Genomic DNA, 19,002 nt, shown 5'->3' with positions numbered 1-19,002 from the left:
TCACGTGATCATTGGGCCCACTAGGCCCATCTCCCATCAACATCTCACAGCTCTCGTCTATCATACTTCCATTTATTGTACAAAACACACGCATACTCACATACATACAAATACACACACATACGGCTGGATAACAAACAGATCGTGAGATGTTTTGATTTTGATAGAGATATGAAAGGTCGATGTGTTTTGTGTAGAAATGTGATTTATATTGAAAATATCGCAGATAGTTGCAGATGATGATCTCGATAGATCATCAATTCATTGTCTAAAAGATCTTATTTGTGCGTACCAAATAATTTGTGATATTGAATGCTTTCTTTTGATGTACCAATTTATCTTTTTGTCGTGTTCAACGATCCTACTATATTATTTGGAAAGTACATTTTAAATGTAACCTTAATTTTTATAATTAATTACATGACAATGCCATTAGAAAAATTTAATCAAAAACAAAATCTTTTAATGACGTCATTAAGGTTACCAAAATCATTTAACGATAATATTCATCTCTTAATTATAGGGTTTATTGGATCTAAAGACGGATCATCAAAGATTTCTTAAACTGAAGCAAAATATACTGAGTATTCAAATATCTGCCTGCTACCAAATTATAAACAAATAAGTTCGTAAAACAATTTAATATTTTATATACGAAATCAATTAAATCTTAATCACATAAAAATTAGCACAAAAAAAAAATATTCAACAATTGAAAAATTTATCAAATCTTTGTGTTATATAATTTTTGATACTATATTCGAATAAAGTGTAATATACCTTTTCAATTTGTATTCTTTAACTAATTTAAGCTAGCTAATATATTTGCTAATCTTATACCTATCAAAACCGACTATCGTTTTTTATCTCTATAGTATTTTTGCAAGACTTTTTTGGTGGATTTGGGTAAAAGTGCATTCGGGTCATATAGTACATTCCCCTATTAAATAAATATGGTGCACTCCTATGTTATTAGCTAAAATATTTAGATTATAATTCAGAGTCATATCATAAATTAAATTCATATTAATAAAATAAATGACTTTTTGGCAAAACGGATTTGGAGGGACGGGTTTTTGAATCAACATTAATAAAAAAGTAAAATATAATTAATCCACCGTTTCAATACGGGTTAAATCTTTAATTTATTATTTTTTAAGATCACTAATATTAAACCTATCAAATCATCCTAATTTAGAAAAAATTATATAAAACCAAAAATGTTATGTGGTATGTATAATGTTACTATATATAAAATTAAACTATAAAATATAAATATATTAGAGAATGATACAAATTTGAAAAACTTTTATATATAATAAATAATTCTTAAATTTTAAAAATTACTACTTAAAAAAAAAATCACAGGACGGGTAAAGAATTACAGAACGGGTTTTATTTTGGAATTGGGTTATATGGTAGATGTATTTGAATTAATATTTATAAAATTTTAAAATACTATTAATATGCTGTTTTTATAGGGGTTAAAACTTCAGGTTTTTTAACAATTTTCTCATGGATTCGTGGTATAGCGTTCCTTAATAACAATTATAAACTGTAAAATATAAATATTTTATAAAAATAAAATTTGCAAGTTTTAATATATATTATTTTAAAAAAATAAATCATACCGCGGTATACCGCGGGTTAAAATCTAGTTAACATATATAGGAGTACCAGGCGGTACATATCTTACAATAATATGATTTTATGGAAACATAATCATCATCTTTTTGATTAGAAAAACAAAAAAATCATCACGCCATATGAATTTTACTAGATTATCATGTTTTTATGCCCTATTTTAATTTATTGAATGACTTTTTGAGTACGGGCCTTCTGATGTATAAAGTTTAGTAAGATTTGTAAACCTATTCACTCAAATTCAAATATATCGATGAATCGATCACATATTTATGCAATGCAACAACAGCAAACGCTAACTATCATGGTTTTATTGACTATTTGAACTTACGGGAGTCGTATTTTGGGTGGGTCTTAGGTTATAAGAGCGCCTTATTTTCCTTTAACGATGATAACAAATGAACGAGAGAAAAGCTTTAACTCTGTTTTTGTAATCTTTGTTTTTTACCTTCTTTTTTTAGCAAAGTTTACAGACTTAGGTTCAACATTTTGCAAAACCCCAACACTTCATTCTAATGAAATTCACATTCCTATCAGAAAAAAAAAAGAGCTTTGATTTTTTTCCATATCAAATTAGAAGGCCCGTACTCAAAAAGCCTTCTAAGGTCCAACCTCAATGTTTGAGGACTCATGACTTCTGGTTCATGAGATTGACTGTATATGAAGGGGAAATTACCTAATTTTTTTATATAAATTTATAATTTTTCAAAAATACAAAAATGAATTTAATATAGAAATATATAAAAAGACAAAAACCTAGTCTTCATAAATTGATTCTAATATAAAAAGTTGAAAGAAAAAAAAAACCAAAGATAGTACAATCATATAGTCAGAGTCAATAATAGATTGAGTTTTCAAAAAGAAAAAAAAAACTGAAAACGTATGACGACGACCGAGTGTACTACATCTCCGGCGATTCCGCCTCCGCAGGTGGAGCATTCACCACCACAGGAGAAGCCAGGCAACGCTGAACTCTTTTCCCCCGCTCCTCCCTCTCCGCCGCCGCCAAAAATTACGGTACTCTCTCCGCTCTCTCTGCTCTTTCACTGAGTAATTTACACGATCTATAAAACTCCGATTGTGTTGCAGATGATGGATATTGTGAATAGCAACGGAATTTTAACAGATCAATTGGTTGATGAAGACCCATCTTTTTACAAGTAATTTTGCTTTCATGAATTTTGAAATTTTTTAGGCTTTGTGGTGCAGTTGAAGAACCTAAATTTGAATGTTCACAAATACCAATTTCATTGTTAGATATCTGGATAGCGAAGAGTATGCTGAGAAGTATCGAAGCTACGAAGCTGATTTTAGAAAGTATCTCATGGATAAGCACTTCTCTGAAGGTTACTTTCAATTTGTCTCGAATTGTTGTTCTTGAGGTTGAATTTTCATAAAAAATTAATCTTTTTGGCTGTGGTTTTGTTGTTTGTTTCAGTGGATGAATATGAGGAGACAACAACAATTGATGGTGAAACCATTTTTTCAAGCGTGTAAGTAATCAGATAGGTGTTAGAAACAGAGGTTTTGTCATAAGTTTTTGTATTTTTGATAATACTGTTTATCTTGGTTTTTGGATATTGCTTTTAGGTTGCCTTGTGCACGTTGGTATGCAGACCCGGATGCTTCGTTTGTAGACCCGCCACAATGCATTGTTGAAGAAGAAGAAGTAGGAGAAGTAGAAGAAATGGAAGAGGTAGAAGAGGTTGAAGAAGAAGTAGATGAAGTAGGAGAAGTAGAAGAAGAACAAGAAGAGGTCATAGATTCAGCTTCTGCAGAGATACCAAATGGTGAAATCTCCAATGGAGGTACTGTCTTAGAGGATACTTGTGATGTTGGCGAGAAACCAGATTTTCCCATTTAGTTTCTTTTTCTTTGTTCTGTTTTCGGTGTTAACAATGTTTGAATGGAACCCTTTACTTCAGTTAATTTGCTTCTTTAGACCAATAATGTGATACACAATCTCGGTGTTAACATTGTTGTTATCTAGTATCTACATACAAATGCAAGTAAGTAATTGCTACTGTAGTAGTCACTAGTCGCATACATGGCATCAATCATAGTACTACTGGCTTAAGTTAACACACCAAGAACTAGAAGAGTGGAAGATGAAAGTTTTTTTTTTTACTTACCAAAGGGACTGTTGGTGGGACGGTTTGATGGTTCTCCTCTTAGATAATTCACATTGCGGTCATTGATGTTGCTCTCTGCATTTCTCATGGGTAATAGCACATCTGCCATGAGCAAGTGAAAGGAAGAGACTTTCTCTTTCAGCTGTGAGTTCTCTTGTAGGATCTGATGGTTGCTTTCCAACAAGTTGATGACTTTCTCAGACAAGTGATGATTCAACATCATGAGTTGTTCAACTTGTTGTTGCAGCTCTTCGATCTGCTTCTTTTTGCGCATACGTGACCTCCTTGCAGATTCCCGGTTAGAGACCATTCTTCTTGCTCTTCTTTCTTCTGGAGCAAGACCTTCGTTATGGAAAATGTTTTCTGCATTTGGGTCTAAGTGAGACTGATTGTTGATGCGGGTCGATACGTTTGACTGCAAATGAACATTAAAGTCAGTGTTTGGTAGGAATGCCGAGTTGAAATGATCGTCGTGTAGTGGGACTCCATCAAGAATATCGAAACAATGAGAGCGATGGACACTAGACGACTCCATGTAGGGTTTTAGATGTCTAATCATCAAACTGAATTCTCTGTGATGCAGGAATCAGAAACGTCAAAAGTAAGAGATCGAGAGGATAGGGTCATAGGGAGAGTGATAGAACTAGAGCAAGAGAGAATGAGGAAGATAGAGAATGAGAGAAGAGATAAAAGATTTGTGTAGGCTCATACTTAAGGTTTATGAATGCTATATAATGACACAAAATTTACTTGCATGAAGACAAATGTATTTACATTTTTTGCTTAGCAATTAAAACTTCCCACTAATTAAACTATCTAGTGATACTTTTTGACAAAATCTCACTTATTTACATCTTTGTCAAGGTTAGTCCTATCTTTTTCTCACGATAGCCTCTTTTTCATGTCCTGTTATTTTCTTTGTTTACAAATTTTCATGTCCTTTTTCAAATTTTATTTTCTTTTTCATGAGTCACATTTAACTTGATCGATCAAAAATATGAAAATTTGTTTTAATCATTTGAAATTCTTAAAAAGGAGATGAATGAGTATTTGAAGTTGAGCCAAAAAAAAAAAAAAAAAAGGAGATGAATGTATTAGATATATACAACTAAATTCTTAATAATTTTTTCTTATTTTTTCATCTCATTTTGTTTGTTTTGATTCCATTAAAATCCTAGAAACACCTTTTACGTTTTGATTTTTTTTTTTTCTTTCGATTATGTGCGAATCCAACGTATGCTACTTCGTGTGTAATACAATAATGTTTGTGTCATGAGAAGGACTTCGTAGCGAAATAGGTCGGTGTATGCTATCTTGCACGTTTTTTTGCTATTTTCACTATTTTCACTCACAATGTTACTGTTCCAAGTCTATTCGTCAATTTAGAAAATCCTAGGAATTGTAAAATTTCTTTTAAAAGTAGATAAAAAGAAAATGTGAAACGATTCAAGATGATGTTCCATTAGCGTTAAGTTAATCAAACTTTTGTACCTAGTTGGACAAAGACAATGCTAATTGCGTAAAGTTGTTATCTTGATTCCTTTTTGGTAATTGGATCTTAATCATATAAGAAGAAAATAACGCCGATAGCAAATACAACCTACTGCAATAAAGTCAAAAGAAACATCAATGCGTTGTTTCCAGACTGAGATTAGGGAATAATCTTGAATTTCAAGGCTAATTAATGCAGGAACCAAACACCATTAAGAGAGATAATGATGTTTAACAGCTTTGAAAGAGCTAACCAAAATGGTGATTAAATGTTACGGAGAGGAAATGTCTTGTTTCCAGAAACGGAGAATATGTCTCTTTTCTGCAAAGTTTCGTCTGAACCAACCTGAACCCATTGAGGCTCTATCCATCTCATTTCTTCATTACTCATATCACACTTACAGCAAAAGAATCTCTGGGTGATTAAATGACATAACACCAAATATTCTAAAATAAAGATTATGATCTACTGAAAAATTACGTGTCGTATATAGTTTAATAGTATTTTTTTTTGTTAGTCTCTCCAATAATCATCCCAATAAAGTTTGGCTTGAAATACAAGTTGAACATAAGAATATATGAAAAAATGTAACAAATTTTGTAAGAGATTCAGTATAAGAGGGAAAAACAAATCATAATTTTGTTCATACAACATATGTAAATATTTTTTACTGGCTCAAACTCTACACACAAGTCAAGTTATCCTATTAATTACACAAGTCAGTCATCATCTTCTTCGTCTCATAAACCCTAATATTCAGGGTCTTCAAAGGCCCTGCTTAAGTCTTCAATCTGAAGGCAACTCAAAACGACAAACAGGACACGTATTTCTAATCCCAAGCCATGGAACAATACATTCACTATGGTACTTATGTCTACAAGGCAACTCTGCAACCTCCTTTCCTACAATCATCTCTTCCTTGCAAACCGCACAACACACCGCATCATCATCGTTCTCCATAACATCCTCATTGCTCAAAGGAGACACTTTCAGATTCTTTATGAATGATTTAGATGCTGGAGGCTTACCAATACCAGATGAAATCTCAGCTTCAAACAACATCTCATACTCTGTTGTATGAAGATAATCTTCATAATCTTCTTCTTCATGATCAATATCACCAATGTATAACTCCAAGTTGCTTTCTGCATCATCTAGATTAAACTCGAGACTACGAGAATTCAACAGAACTTCCCACCCTAGATTACTACTTCCCCTTCTCTCACTTATCGCTAAATCTTCCAAAGATATTGTAGCTGCGACAGAGACTGATACAGAATTGTTATCATCAGCTTCTGCTAAAACACTCAAAACCTCCCTCTCATCATCACTATCAACTTCTTCCCACTCGCAATCCTCATTGTTTATTCCTAAATCTTCTAATTGAAGTGAATCCCAACAAAGAGGGATTGTCACACTAGCATCTTCTTCTTCATCATCATTATCATCATCATCATTCACATACTCATCTTCTTCATTCAAATCTATTCCCCAAATCTCACTCTCTTCCTTCTCTTGATCATCTTCATCATCAGAATCAAAACACGATTCCACTGTAACTATAACATCGCCTGACTCAATCCCTAATAACCTCATCCCATCAACGTGTTCATTAAGGTTAACAACAAGATCACTATCAACGAAACCGTTACCAGATTCCATCTCCAATCCAAAATCAAGTTCCACATTATCCTCACGCATCTCGTAATTTTCGAAATCATCGATTCCGTCATTATCAAGCGGAGTTACCTGAGATTGCTCAACGCGTTGGTGGAACAGATCCATAACAAAGCTACGCCGATCGAGAAGATCGAGACCGTCGTCGGTCGTGAATACTAGATCGGACACCGAAACGTCGCCGGAAGAAAAATCGGTTTCAGAGATGTAGAGATCGCCGTCGTCTGATTGGATCCAGTGAGGAAGCGGATATAGGATCTGAGAAAACGATTGATCTCTCAGGTGATCATGTAGCCGCCGTTGGTGGCGGTAATGGTTGAAAACGGCATCGTTAGCATCGTCGATCTGAAGGTAAGACATCTCCGCCATATTTTCCGGTGGATCTCTTTCTCTTTTTTATTTGAGAGGAACAATTTTCTATTTGTTTTTTTAAATTTGCGTCAAAAAAGACTTTTTGACTTTATTTATGGAATCAATCCAAAATATATATTTAATGTAAAAGTACAAAAATGCCGCTGATTCACGCTAATGGGCCGAACCTAAATGGGCTTGATTCGAGTGATTTTTCTACCGGAGAATAAGTAAAGGACCGTGGTAAAATGGTAAATGTTGGGGAGGAGTAACAGTGCAGGTTGACAAAAACATTGTTCTATATTCAAGTGGAATAGTGTGACTGATATGAGTATGGCTTAAAAGAGTACGATAGGATTTTGTTGCTTTAGTTGTACCCTTATTTGTTTCTCGTTTATATGATTAAGTAAGTGGGACTTTGATTTGCATAAAGTAATATATTTTATCAACCGTTGCTGCATCCAGTAAAAAATTATCTATTTCTTTATATCAGAAGTGACGATGATAGGTCTACTTCTTGTTTAGAAAACAAACTTGTTTCATTATATTCTGACTGAGCGTCGGTTATGTATATGATCTATGCGAATGCATATTAAAAACGTAGATAAGAACCAATTGGTTATAAGTTTATAACCGAGATTATATTCTACTATGATCATGATTCATGAATGAGTGATGAGCAAAAGGAAAAATAAAAGTTATTGAGTTTTGGAAAAACCAACGAGAAACTAATTTGCTAAAGAAGAACGTTAAAGACGTCGGTATTACCAATTTGCTTGGGAAACCCAAGATTCAAATGTCATGCTCCGAACTTGCCAGAATGCCAGTCGCTACCAAAAGAAGCTCTTTTAGCAAATATGAACATATGTTTGTTTAATCTGCACACTTGCTTCCCTTTTCTTACTAGTTCTTGCATGTAGTTTAAGTGATGTATGCTACAATTTGATTATGGCGTATCGTTGCTATAATACACACCTTGTTTTTGTTTTTGGTTTTTGGTTTTTGTGTTTTTGTTTTTGTCAAACAAACGTCTTATATGTATTATTGCTGGAATTTCTAAGGTAATCAAGAATACCATATAACAGTGAACTAGTTGGTTCGTCCTCATTACAGGTGTTATTACAAAAAGTAGTTCATTTATGTGTCGTTTTGAGGAATATGTTGTAGTAAGAAAAAAAGTTGGAATATTTTATTAGTTATAACTTATAACTTATAAAGATGTTTAACAAAAAAAAGAAAAGAGTTATAACTTATAATTAAGATGTACTTATTTTAGAGAGCATATAGAAAAAGCATCACGTGAAGATGTCCTTGGAAAGTAAAACCCATATTTTGAAGTTTACTTCTTTTTATAGTATGAATTAAAATCTCATTCTTTACATCCACATGAGGTTTTTTAGTATCCCGAAAACGACTGCGTTAAAAACAAGAGCCACTGTCGGTCTTCTACATTTGTTGGCCGGTGCTGGTTTAATTTTCTTTTCCGGTCTTTTAACTCATACCGAAATTGTAAATATTGCAATTGCATAACAGAATAAAGTTATGTAATTTCCAATTCCCATTATTCATTTCACAATCCAACCGATTTCTATCAATAATCCTTTTAAACATCTTCACTTCACATTTGGTTTGTAGGATTAATATTCGAAACCAAAAACTTCTCTAATGTCTTCGGTTTGGTACAAAAACCAATCCTGTCTGCTAGCAAATTGAAAACTACGTCGACACTCGACACTTTGACTAATTACGTTGTAATACCCACTTTCTAGGTTTTAGTAACAGCCTCTCTTTTTTTTTCTTTTTTTTTTTAATTGGAAGACGATTGTGTAAGTATATCTTTATAAGTTATATGTGTGATACATGCAAACTACCAAAAAAAACAAAAAACATGTGTGATATATGTCTACATATATAATACTATTATCGTATCTATTTCCTAAAACATGTTACAGTATGTTAGAAAAACGAAGGAAGCATTTTAAATTGCACATTGTATTCTAAACTCATAATATGTTCTATACCATATTTAATCATATTAATCATATTAATCACAAAATAATATGTATATATTATTACAATAAAATTTAGACGCCATTTTATCAAAAAAAAAAAAAAATAAGTAAGTATTATTTTTTTATTATCATCTGGAAAATTTAATGACAATATATAATTCAAAACACATGATATACAAGAAGAATGCCAAAACCAAAGCTTTGAACAACATTGGACTTAGCACCTGTTAATTTTGTCTCTTTTTAGACAATCCCCAAGCACGATCAACATTCAAAACAGTTAAACGCATTTTCCACTTTGATTTATTTCTTATATATTACGATAAACTATAATGTAAGTTTTTAAAAGAAAAAGAAAGATAGTAAAGGTTATCGGAATACTAGCTTTGACCTTGAGCTCTTTTTGTTCTTCTTGGACTTTTTGTTGCTCTATATAACCTCCCACCATCTTCTCCATCATATAAAACACACAAGTTTACTCTTTTCTGTTCATATACGTACATCAAGCCAAGGAGAAAAAAGGAAGGCGAGATGGTGTCCATAAGGGTTATTTGCTATCTTTTAGTATTTTCCGTTTTGCAGGTGCATGCTAAAGTCTCCAATGCAAACTTTAATAGCCAAGGTATATATCTACTACATAACCGTGTAGATAAATTAATTACTATGTATAAAACGTACGTATGTATGTAAATAAGTTTTATCACGCTTATCAAAATTTCTATATAGCTCCACAAATGAAAAATAGTGAAGGTCTTGGAGCAAGCAATGGTACCCAAATTGCCAAGAAGGTATTGGTAACTACGTACTATGGTACTCAATTCTCAATCCATTTTTTTTTTGTTTACGAAATAAGTATAAGTTAGACATATTGGTTTTGATCAATTAAAATTGACTTACATCATTTTATTCTTAGCATGCTGAAGATGTAATTGAAAACCGAAAGACGTTGAAGCATGTAAATGTGAAGGTGGAGGCAAATGAGAAGAATGGTTTAGAAATAGAGAGTAAAGAAATGGTGAAGAAAAGAAAAAACAAGAAGAGACTCACCAAGACGGAGAGTTTAACTGCCGATTATAGCAACCCTGGTCATCATCCTCCTAGGCATAACTAAAACATATATATATATATATATATATATATAATCATATGTATTTGCATACATTTTTGTATTACATGAAAGACGAGCCTATCTTTCACAAAAAGGCTTCAATTTTGGTGCATCATCTATAATTTAATAGAAAGAAAAAATTTTCACATATTTTTTACATGTATGATCATGCCATCATGGTATGCGGATATGATCTTTTGAATTATATATGTATTCAAGAGAGACGTTTGTTGGTTTTTAATTTCACATATATATATATATATATATATATATATATATATGGGGTATTAAAAGAAACAGGAAAAAAGAAGAAGAAAGCCATATTCTTTTGTTGTTGGAAAGAATATTAGAGTCTAGCAGTTATGATTAGCATCAGTGATTGTGATCACTTAATGCAGTCTACAGTATTAGAGATTATCAGTGTTGGTTTACTTTAGTTTTATCTTCTGTTTTAGTTGTACATTTTGATTAGTACACACTTTGTATAATCACTTTTACTTAGAAATTATCATTTTCGTCAAATTTGTAACCCTCTCTCGATCTCCCATGGTTTTGAGAAGATTCTTATTAATATAAGAGAATATAATGATATTTAAGTTATTTTTAATGGATACAATTATTTCTGAATAAATAGAAAAACTCTGGCAGTGGACTGCGGACATTGAGAAGATGACCAACACACACAAATCAATCCAAACTTGTTGGGCTGAAACAAAAACTTTTAAATTAAACATGGAAACAAAAAGTCCAATATTCATGTGTGTTTATATCAACAATAATATAACTAATTGATTATTTTTGACAGAATTGATTACTAGTTGTAACAACTATGGTTTAAAAATCTTAACAAAAAAACTATGGGTTAATTAGTTGTTTTAAACAAATAAAAACGTTAAAGAGCATTTGGTTTGTTTTTTTTGGTAACATATATATATATATATATAACAACAACATGCATATAAATATGATACTAGCTAGTATTTGACTTCAATAACTTCACACTCAAAATTTAGTTACGATTTTTTTTAAACGTTTAAAAAATAGAAATGAAGACACTTTCCTTGTTTTTCACTCTTGTAATTCTTATCTCATCATGTAAGCTTATTATCGATCAAGTGAGATTAAAAAAAAACTATATCTAGCATATATTTCGAATAATATATTAATTAAATTGTTCTATAATTTGTTTTAATTTTTAACAGGTGTATCAAATCTTATGGCAAAACATGATTCAGAGAGAAAAGCTCCCTTTTCTAATCACGGAATGAGGCTTCAACATCCACCATATTTGCATTTTCAAAGCTACAGAGGTCATTTTATTCCTGAGGAATGTACCGAGTTATGTCCACAGCGTTGTTTAAGAAGACATAGGTTAATGGTATCTTGTATTCCACAACATTTTTGTCGTTGTAGCTCCTTCCAATTAAGCCCCCCTCACATTGCAACTTCTCCTAAACAGTATTCTAAAAAATAAAGAAACCAAATTAACAACCTTTTCAGTAAAAATCTGAAAGCGTGTTCTAATTACTATTTTGAGGAATCTAAAAATCTGATAGCAACCATCAAAAAACCTACGTACAAGGAAACTAAAAATTGGGCACCTCCAACTGGGCTCAATAAGGCCCAGAATCTTGGTTTCGAAATTTTTTATGATGTCCACTTTATGAACTTCACCATGCTACTTTTTCATCGATCAATAAGTTACGAAATTACGATTGATTTAGACATATCATATCCAAAATCATGTAGATTTACCAGGAGAAAACTACACACATCTTCCGAAAATTGAGATACTGAAATTTATACAGATAAAAATGTTTCACTTTGATTTAATGAAAACATAAAAATATGCATTGAACTATTTCGTTGACACTTTCTCAATTATATGATTTTGGTCGAACAAGTTTTTTTTTAAATGACATAAAGTTTCCATATATTATTATTTATTACATCATCAGTTTATAGACTTTGAAGCGTCGTCATAAACATGCTAATCAGAATTTATCTATACCTCCACAAGCGGTAAATAGTGAAGATCTTGTAGCAAGCACTATATGCTATAGTACTCGGTTCTCAATCCATGTTTTTTTCATAAATAGAAACTAGACGTATATTGTTGTCAATGGATTAATTCTAGTTTGAATCATATTTATTCTTAGGAACCGAAAGACATTGAAGCATGTAATGTGAATGGAGAGGCAAATGAGAAGAATGGTTTGGGGTAGATAGTAAAGAAATGGTGATGAAAAGAAACAACAAGAGGAGACTCATCAAAACGGTGAGTTTAACGGCTGATTACAGCAACCCTGGTATCATATAAAATTTTTGTTACATGAAAGACGAGCCTCACTTGAAATGAGTCACTTTCACAAAAGGGGCTTCGGTTTTGGTGGATCTACTAAGCCTTTGGAATAAAAATGTTTAATACATATTTGAAAAAATTTATCTTCTGACCATGGAACATGGTTATTTTAGGTAATATACTTTTGTATGTATTCAAGAGAGATATTTTTCTTATAACCAAAAACGTTAATAGTGGTTATAATGGTCTTACTAATGTTAAGACAAGAGAAAAACGTTAATAAAAGACCATTACATTTTTTGTAACATAAATATAACATGTATAAATATGAAACCATTTGGCATCCGTAAATCTCATTCAAAACTTAAAACAACTAGCAAAAAAAACATTATATTTATCTGTCTAAAATATATATATTGAAAAATTCCCAAATAAAATTAAATGAAAACAATCTTTTTGTTTCTCACTCTTTTAATTCTTGTTTCATCAAGTAAGTTTGTTTATCACGATTAAATTGAAGAGATTGTATATCATGTATTTTCAATAGTATATTGATTTAGTTATATGATATCTATTTTTTATATATATATAATAGGTGTATCAGATATTGTGGAGAAAAGTAATTCAGAAAGAAAAACTCTTTATAACTATGTAGTGAGTCCTCAAACTCCACCAAACATGATTCTTGGAAAGAACGATGATATTGAATCTGATGATGAACATATTAGAGCATGTGCGTGGTGTCATTTTCATTGTTATACTTCAGAATTCAGGGATGTGAAGTATTGTAACCCAAATGATGGTTGTCATTGCGGTGAATACATAGGTGACATTTATAATTATAGACGAAATTAAAATCATAAAAATTATATATATATATATTATAAAAATAAAAACAAGATACATTATATCAACTTGATTTTTTGTTTATTTTTTTTTTCTTTATCTGCATCAATCCAAAGATTATCTACGTATGGACTCGTTGAAAATATAGGACAATTGTTAATTGTTCAAAATATCAGACATTAATACAATGGACCGAGCACAATAAGAGATCTGCGAGAAAAAAATAAAGTTCGATAGTGAAGAGACAGAGATACCAATACCATTGGCCTATATACTCAAACTAATTTCTCTGTTCAAATAATTTAAAACGGCCCACTAAATGATTACATTTAAAAAAACTATTTTCAATTTGGGCTTATCTAGGCCCGTAGTATCACTTTTCAAAAACCGAGTGCATTGGTTAATTTGAATGCAAGTCTTTTCAATTTTGTATACGCAACAACATAGGTAGGCATTTGAACTTCAAATTTCAATACATCAAAATGTTACGTCTCAAATACCGAAACCCCAAAATCTAGCTGGGTCTGGAATTTTTTTAAAAATCACAATATGTAGCCAATTTAGAACGAGATAAAAACTTATGACAAAGAAGAGTTTGTTTACTGATAAATCCATTCCACTCTTATAAAAGAACAAACGTACATTCGCATTAACAGAAGAAAAGTCATCATCATAATAAAATAAAAACGTTACATGTATAACCATAACATCATACACATACATGATGGAATGGTCATTTTGTTCATTTATAACCATCATCATCATCATCATGATAAAACATAACCGACTCCAAAAAATAATGATTTTCGTTAAAGACTATAAATACAAACGAAAGGTTTCATCTTTCTCTCCCATTTCCTCCGACTCTGTCTCTACCCACTTCCTTCCTTCTCCCACTACTCTCTCACTAACCGATTCATCATGGGCGAGGTACTACCGAGTCAAAAACGCTCTCTTTCTCTCTACATTCTCGAATCTTCTCTCTCGTTTTTATCCATAAAAATCTCAGCTTTTTATTATTTGGATCATAATAATGGGTTTCGTTTGCTCACTCTGTTTTGTTTCTGAGCAGAAGAAGAACGAAGGAGATAACAAGAAGAAAGGAGGAGATAACAAGAAGAAGAACGAAACGCCTTCCATCACCGTCGTTTTGAAGGTCGACATGCATTGTGAAGGTTGTGCTTCTCGAATCGTCAAATGTGTTCGATCTTTCCAAGGTTTGATTTTTTTTCATTGTTAACCAAAAAAAGTTTCGATTTTTCTTATTCAGAACGTTGTAAAATCCTTATTCCACGGAATCTGTAACTGGATTTCTCGAAAAATCGCTACTTTGTTAAGTTGGTTTTAACCAAAAATGTGTCTTTTAGGTGTTGAGACTGTGAAATCGGAGTCGGCTACAGGGAAACTTACGGTGACCGGAGCATTAGATCCGGTGAAGTTAAGGGAGAAACTTGAAGAGAAGACAAAGAAGAAAGTCGATTTGGTTTCTCCTCAACCAAAAAAGGAAAAAGAGAAAGAGAACAAAAACAAAAACGATGAAGACAAAAAAAAATCAGAGGAGAAGAAGAAACCAGACAACAATGACAAAAAACCCAAAGAGGTAATCTCATTTGCTTTTTACTATATTGTTTTTATCTCTGAAGAATCTGATTCTCAAAAATGTTTTTGTTTTGCTGATTAGTATAATGAGAGCATGTTTTTTTGTTTCTGACATTTTTGTAATGTTTATAGACTCCGGTAACAACGGCGGTGTTGAAGCTGAACTTCCATTGTCAAGGTTGTATCGGGAAAATCCAAAAGACTGTCACAAAAACCAAAGGTTAGAGACAAAAATCTGTACGATTCGCGTTATCAAAACGCGGCGTTTGCTAACAGCGGTTTTGTGAAACGCAGGTGTTAATGGTTTAACAATGGACAAAGAGAAGAATTTGCTGACGGTTAAAGGAACAATGGATGTTAAAAAGCTCGTTGAGATTTTGAGTGAGAAGCTCAAACGTGCGGTGGAGATTGTGCCGCCGAAGAAAGAGAAAGATAAAGAGAATGGTAACGAAAATGGCGAGAAGAAGAAAGGTGGCGGCGGAGACGGTGGTGGGAAAGAGAAAACCGGTAACAAAGGCGGTGGTGAGGGAGTGAATATGATGGAGTACATGGCGGCTCAGCCAGCTTACGGTTATGGGTATTACCCGGGTGGGCCTTATGGATATCCGATTCAGGCCCACGCGCCGCAGATTTTTAGCGATGAGAATCCGAATGCTTGTGTTGTTATGTGAAGCGGCGGCGGAGAAATTGGAATGTGGTAGAGATGTAAATAAGCCATAATCTTTGGGGTGTTTTCGTATTTTTCGTCTTGGGATTCTGCTACTACTACGACGGTTTCAGTTTTGATTATCTAGCTGGATATACTTGAGTTAAACATGCAAATATATCCTACAAAGAGATTTTAATATTTTAATTTTTCTTCTTGTCTAATTTAATTGGGAATAAATATAAAACGTTTAGTTAGATTGATTGTAGAAAAAAGGAATTTGGGGCCTTATAAATTTAGAACCATCGGTTCCCTCTAAGTGAATGTTGACATTCGAGTATAAAATCCCAACTAATTCGTCCAATACACCGAACTAAGCCACCAACGTTGTATAACATTGTATATTAGAGTACTTTACTACATTATTCAGAGACAGAGCATTAGAATTAGTAAGCAATTATTTTTGGTTTCTCTGCATTAATCACGAATTAGTCAATCGAATGTATTTTACTATAAACAATCAAGCTTTTTATTTACTACTAGTATACAAACAATTGTTGTGTCTTGTGTGTGTCTATGTACTACTATGTGCAGACTTGTTTTTGGCCTAGAAGAGTTGCAGAGTATTAATTTTACCAAATAATGACAATACGGATACCTATTAAAATTAAAAGCGCAATGGTGAATGTCCATAAATGCTTAGTCAAAAAGTACATAATAAATGTCTAGTTTATATAACTACTACTACTACCATTCTCGTCTTTTTTTGCCTTGTAATAAATTTAGCTTACGTAGTTTCTTCTTTCCCACCACTCACTTGACTGGAAATTTCTATCGTCTCCAATCACACATTTTCATTTCGGTTTTAACATATACTACAACTTTACCATAAATTACATAGAAAACCTATGAGCACTCAACTTTCTTTTCCCCGGTTAATGTTAAAGATCGAATTACATTTTCGGTCTTCTTTTCTTTTTGTTCTTTTTCGAGTTGGTGATAGTTTTGAAAAATAGTGTCCTTATTAGGTGTGTCTACGAAACTTTGAGACAGTTGGTTGGATGGGAGTTCTCTCTTGTCCTATGCTTCATGCCCTCTCCCGTCTTGTAAGTTGTTACTGTTTTAATATATTATTCCTAAGTTTTTGGACACATTTGAGTTCATATAAACTAGTACATCATGTACTTTTATATTAATTTATTATTTATAAAAATATGAATTTTAATATATGAAATCAACGGTGGAGGATATATGAGTCGAACCATTGCCTATTCGAGAAAACAAATTAAGAAATAAAGCAACAACCTAATAATAATGGATATGAAACTATTTTAAGCGTGTTGTTGCTAAAGTAAAAGACAAAATCTCGTTAGTTTTCAGTTCTTATTGATTAGCATATATTAAGCCGATTATATTGAACTAAAAATCTATTGATTTATTTCTAGATTTAGTTAAGCCATATACGTACCTACATTTGAAATCCATAGAGGGTAAGTATATTTGGTACTATATACTATTAATGCTCTTTATCTAGTTACTGTTCAGCTACAGGTGAAAATCAAATGAAATTAGCATTGTTTTGGTCAAAAAAAGAAGTTTAGTTTATATGATAACGAATTCGATAGGTAAGTCAACATATAGTGAATGCCAACCCATGACATCAATGCACACATTACCATTTATTTCCTTTTACTCTTTTATGGTAACGTAAAGCCAAAATTTATTTCTTTATTTCTTGTAGAAAATTTAGGCATTAATAAGAAATTTATATTAACATCAATATAGTCGTCGTATTCATGTTTTTATTGTGCATGTGCGTTTGATGCGACATCCCATTCAATATTAGTTAACTAATAATACATGCATGAACATGTGTTTGAGAATTTTGTGATCATGATACGGGGTGCTTCATGCATCATCATGATGATGATCATCATACATGTTAGTTTGGAAGTCCAACTTTCTTTTCTAGGAAAGTTACATTCGAGTTCGAGGAAACTAATGGATTTATAGATAAATCTCATAGAAAAGTAACTTAAAGCTTTCAACACGCTCATAAATCTCATACTCTTTATCCTTTTTCTTACAATAAAATATTGCCTGGATTTTTTTTTTTTTTTGTAGACAACCTTTTTCACTTTACAAAAATAAAAAGTTTATCATATTCCGTTAATTTAGCGTGTAAGCAGCTTTCTTTGTATTCCAAAGTGCATTGAAGTTTTTAAATTGAAATAATTGAACTAAATAAACTAAATAGTGGTGGTTTAGTAGACCTAGTCATTCGATTTACGAAGTTCCACTGCTAATTCTACATTTTGAAGATTCATTCGTTTATAACATAGTTAATTTGTATAGTCGGACAGGGGTTAAAAGAGTAAAAGATAAATCTGTAGATTAATTGAAAATAGTAAAGCAAGAAAGAATGGTATAATTCAAAGGAACTCACTAAATCAATTATTGTTTGCTGATGTAATAAGAGTTTGGTCGAGAGAGATAAGAAAATGGTTCACGAAGAAGACACATGATTTTCCTCATTTACATCGTTTCGTATCAATAATTAAAGTTAGTTGCAAGACAAGAGGTCGTTCTTCATGATACATTTTGGTTAATGAAATGTCTAGCATATTTTAAAATTTCAAATGGTTTAGTTAAGACAATATTAAAATAAATTATGGATCAAAATGATTCCCTTTGTTTTTTTTTGTTGCATAGGCTTGATGATTGTCGTTGGTTCTTACCACGTGGGCTTTAGTAGGGCATGCCAAGAAAAGTGGACCAAAAGATCATAAAAGAAAAAAGATAAAAGATAAAAGGAGAAGAAGAAAAAAAGATAAAGAAAAAGGTTTAAAAAAAGAGAAAAATTAAAAACACATTGGAAGATGTTATAGATTTATAATGCACATCATCAATTGGATAAAACATTAAAACGAAACTGTAACCGAATATTCGAGGATTCTTTACTGCATGCATATATAATTTGTTGTTTTCATGAAGCACTTTCTTCAGATACCTTATTATTACATGCAGCTATGCAAAATTATACGTTTACAAATCCAAGCTAGAACATATAAAATATTCATTTACATGGTACATTTTTTTCTTTGGGTACCATGGATTGATCAAGAACAAAAAGTTTTAGGCACATGTTTGAAGATTATCATTAAAGCATATCTATATCAAGCTACATATTTGA

The 19,002-nt window shown here is 31.9% G+C and overlaps 6 protein-coding genes and 1 non-coding gene across 10 annotated transcripts; 5 read left to right on the top strand and 2 right to left on the bottom strand.

Moving 5' to 3' along the window:
• Positions 1-2,425: 2,425 nt before the first annotated feature.
• AT5G60840 (uncharacterized protein) lies at positions 2,426-3,748 on the top strand. Of its 2 annotated transcripts, NM_125477.5 has the most exons (5): positions 2,426-2,661; positions 2,734-2,804; positions 2,902-2,990; positions 3,083-3,137; positions 3,235-3,748. In NM_125477.5, the coding sequence occupies exons 1-5, from the start codon at positions 2,527-2,529 to the stop codon at positions 3,506-3,508; spliced, it is 624 nt and encodes a 207-aa protein (NP_200892.2). In that variant the 5' UTR covers positions 2,426-2,526; the 3' UTR covers positions 3,509-3,748. The 2 variants fall into 2 exon arrangements, with proteins under 2 accessions (NP_200892.2, NP_001331836.1); NM_001345432.1 differs by lacking the exons at positions 2,426-2,661; positions 2,734-2,804 and having other exon boundaries at positions 2,805-2,990; positions 3,235-3,631.
• bZIP70 (basic leucine-zipper 70) lies at positions 3,631-4,311 on the bottom strand (the record flags this gene model as incomplete). Its single annotated transcript, NM_125476.1, has 2 exons — positions 3,631-3,716; positions 3,777-4,311. The coding sequence occupies 2 exons, from the start codon at positions 4,309-4,311 to the stop codon at positions 3,631-3,633; spliced, it is 621 nt and encodes a 206-aa protein (NP_200891.1).
• Positions 4,312-5,741: 1,430 nt separating this feature from the next.
• On the bottom strand, positions 5,742-7,389 carry AT5G60820 (RING/U-box superfamily protein). The gene has a single exon (NM_125475.3). It carries the CDS (start codon positions 7,312-7,314, stop codon positions 6,055-6,057), a length of 1,260 nt encoding a protein of 419 aa, NP_200890.1. The 5' UTR covers positions 7,315-7,389; the 3' UTR covers positions 5,742-6,054.
• Positions 7,390-9,734: 2,345 nt separating this feature from the next.
• On the top strand, positions 9,735-10,441 carry RGF1 (root meristem growth factor 1). 2 transcript variants are annotated; one of them, NM_125474.4, is made up of 3 exons: positions 9,771-9,930; positions 10,035-10,096; positions 10,222-10,441. In NM_125474.4, exons 1-3 carry the CDS (start codon positions 9,840-9,842, stop codon positions 10,417-10,419), a joined length of 351 nt encoding a protein of 116 aa, NP_200889.2. In that variant the 5' UTR covers positions 9,771-9,839; the 3' UTR covers positions 10,420-10,441. The 2 variants fall into 2 exon arrangements, with proteins under 2 accessions (NP_001119468.1, NP_200889.2); NM_001125996.2 differs by having other exon boundaries at positions 9,735-10,096; positions 10,222-10,434.
• A 1,021-nt stretch (positions 10,442-11,462) lies between these two features.
• On the top strand, positions 11,463-11,890 carry AT5G60805 (Putative membrane lipoprotein; the record flags this gene model as incomplete). Its single annotated transcript, NM_001037037.1, has 2 exons — positions 11,463-11,511; positions 11,619-11,890. 2 exons carry the CDS (start codon positions 11,463-11,465, stop codon positions 11,888-11,890), a joined length of 321 nt encoding a protein of 106 aa, NP_001032114.1.
• Positions 11,891-13,098: 1,208 nt separating this feature from the next.
• On the top strand, positions 13,099-13,618 carry AT5G00690. Its single transcript, NR_144221.1, has 2 exons — positions 13,099-13,208; positions 13,314-13,618. It is a non-coding gene; the product is annotated as an uncharacterized misc_RNA (transcript).
• A 736-nt stretch (positions 13,619-14,354) lies between these two features.
• On the top strand, positions 14,355-16,231 carry AT5G60800 (Heavy metal transport/detoxification superfamily protein). Of its 2 annotated transcripts, NM_001203653.1 has the most exons (6): positions 14,409-14,494; positions 14,637-14,781; positions 14,932-15,164; positions 15,296-15,383; positions 15,458-15,830; positions 16,068-16,167. In NM_001203653.1, exons 1-6 carry the CDS (start codon positions 14,486-14,488, stop codon positions 16,126-16,128), a joined length of 909 nt encoding a protein of 302 aa, NP_001190582.1. In that variant the 5' UTR covers positions 14,409-14,485; the 3' UTR covers positions 16,129-16,167. The 2 variants fall into 2 exon arrangements, with proteins under 2 accessions (NP_200888.2, NP_001190582.1); NM_125473.4 differs by having other exon boundaries at positions 14,355-14,494; positions 15,458-16,231.
• The last annotated feature ends 2,771 nt before the right edge of the window (positions 16,232-19,002 follow it).

Source organism: Arabidopsis thaliana, chromosome 5 (genome assembly GCF_000001735.4).
Source record: "Arabidopsis thaliana chromosome 5, partial sequence".
NCBI classification, from domain to species: Eukaryota; Viridiplantae; Streptophyta; class Magnoliopsida; order Brassicales; family Brassicaceae; genus Arabidopsis; species Arabidopsis thaliana.
Note: the sequence above shows the minus strand (reverse complement) of the source record. Positions and strands in the feature narration are given on the sequence as shown.

Coding starts and splice junctions, on each gene's coding strand:
- AT5G60800 (NM_001203653.1), top strand. Junction 15,384..15,457: donor GACTGTCACAAAAACCAAAG/GTTAGAGACAAA, acceptor TGTGAAACGCAG/GTGTTAATGGTTTAACAATG. Junction 15,831..16,067: donor CCGAATGCTTGTGTTGTTAT/GTGAAGCGGCGG, acceptor ACGTTTAGTTAG/ATTGATTGTAGAAAAAAGGA.
- AT5G60820 (NM_125475.3), bottom strand. CDS start 7,314: ATGGCGGAGATGTCTTACCTTCAGATCGACGATGCTAACGATGCCGTT.
- RGF1 (NM_125474.4), top strand. CDS start 9,840: ATGGTGTCCATAAGGGTTATTTGCTATCTTTTAGTATTTTCCGTTTTG. Junction 9,931..10,034: donor TGCAAACTTTAATAGCCAAG/GTATATATCTAC, acceptor ATTTCTATATAG/CTCCACAAATGAAAAATAGT. Junction 10,097..10,221: donor GTACCCAAATTGCCAAGAAG/GTATTGGTAACT, acceptor TTTTATTCTTAG/CATGCTGAAGATGTAATTGA.
- AT5G60840 (NM_125477.5), top strand. CDS start 2,527: ATGACGACGACCGAGTGTACTACATCTCCGGCGATTCCGCCTCCGCAG. Junction 2,662..2,733: donor CGCCGCCGCCAAAAATTACG/GTACTCTCTCCG, acceptor ATTGTGTTGCAG/ATGATGGATATTGTGAATAG. Junction 2,805..2,901: donor GAAGACCCATCTTTTTACAA/GTAATTTTGCTT, acceptor TTTCATTGTTAG/ATATCTGGATAGCGAAGAGT.